The sequence below is a fragment of the Terrapene carolina genome, unplaced genomic scaffold (assembly GCF_002925995.2).
Source record: "Terrapene carolina triunguis isolate 2854851 unplaced genomic scaffold, T_m_triunguis-2.0 Scaffold26137, whole genome shotgun sequence".
Classification (NCBI taxonomy): Eukaryota; Metazoa; Chordata; order Testudines; family Emydidae; genus Terrapene; species Terrapene triunguis.
In genome coordinates this window covers 1-804 of record NW_020690488.1, presented here as the reverse complement: position 1 = coordinate 804, position 804 = coordinate 1, and the positions used below count along the sequence as shown (strand labels likewise).

The following is an 804-nucleotide window of genomic DNA, read 5'->3' as shown; positions in this document are numbered from 1 at the left end:
AATTCGAATTAACTGGCTCTGTAGTGTGGACGAGTGAAGGGTTAATTTGGATTAAGGCAGCTAAATCCGAATTAAAGTCCTAGTGTAGACCAGGCCCTGGAGCAGCCCCTCCCTTAGGCGGTGATGGAACCCAGGCGTCCGGGACATTGTCCTTAGGAGCCGCAGTGGAGGTGAGAGGAAGGGGCCAGGCATTCGAGACGACACCCTGGGGAGGGCTACCCCGGGGAGGGGTGCGAGGGGACCCAGGCATCCAGGACGACACCCCTCCCCCACCAGAACCCACCTGTCCATTGCTGGGCTTGGCCATGGTCTTGCGGGCCCGGTGGACCTTGGGCTTGGGGTCCGCGGGGGCGGGGGGCTGGGGCTCCCCCGCGGGCCCCCCGTCCGGGGGCAGGCGGGCGCCGGGCAGGCTAAGCAGCCGCATGGCCAGGCTCTGCACCGACGGGGGCGACTTGCTGGTGCCCGTCAGGGACATCTTGGCGCGGCTCGTCCCCCCCCCGGCCTTGCTGGGCGACGAGGGCAGCGTCTTGCTGGCGTGGCCTGGGGGAAAGACGGTGCTCCTCACTCCTGACCCGCAGCCCGCCGGGGCCCCTCCTCCCCCCCGACCTACAGCCCCCCCCATGTCCTTCTCCTCCCCCGGGGCTCCTCACTCCCGACCAGCCGCCCCCTGGGGCCCCTCCTTCCCCCCCAGTGTCCTTCCCCTCCACCCTGGGCCCCTCACACCCGCCCCAGCACCTCCCCCGGGCACCCCTTCCCTCCCGGGGCCCCTCACTCCCGACCCGCAGCCCCCCGGGGCCCCTCCTC

General features: G+C 70.5%; 1 protein-coding gene across 1 annotated transcript in view; it reads right to left on the bottom strand.

Annotated features, from left to right (window-relative positions):
* Positions 1–540, bottom strand: part of LOC112124498 (histone-lysine N-methyltransferase EHMT2-like) — a gene marked incomplete at its 5' end in the record, with an annotated part of 2,615 nt that extends 2,075 nt beyond the window's left edge. Inside the window, one exon of the mRNA XM_024222986.3 lies at positions 284–540. Coding sequence (XP_024078754.3) covers positions 284–540 — 257 coding nt within the window. The remainder of the gene's footprint in view (positions 1–283) is intronic.
* Positions 541–804: the final 264 nt, after the last annotated feature.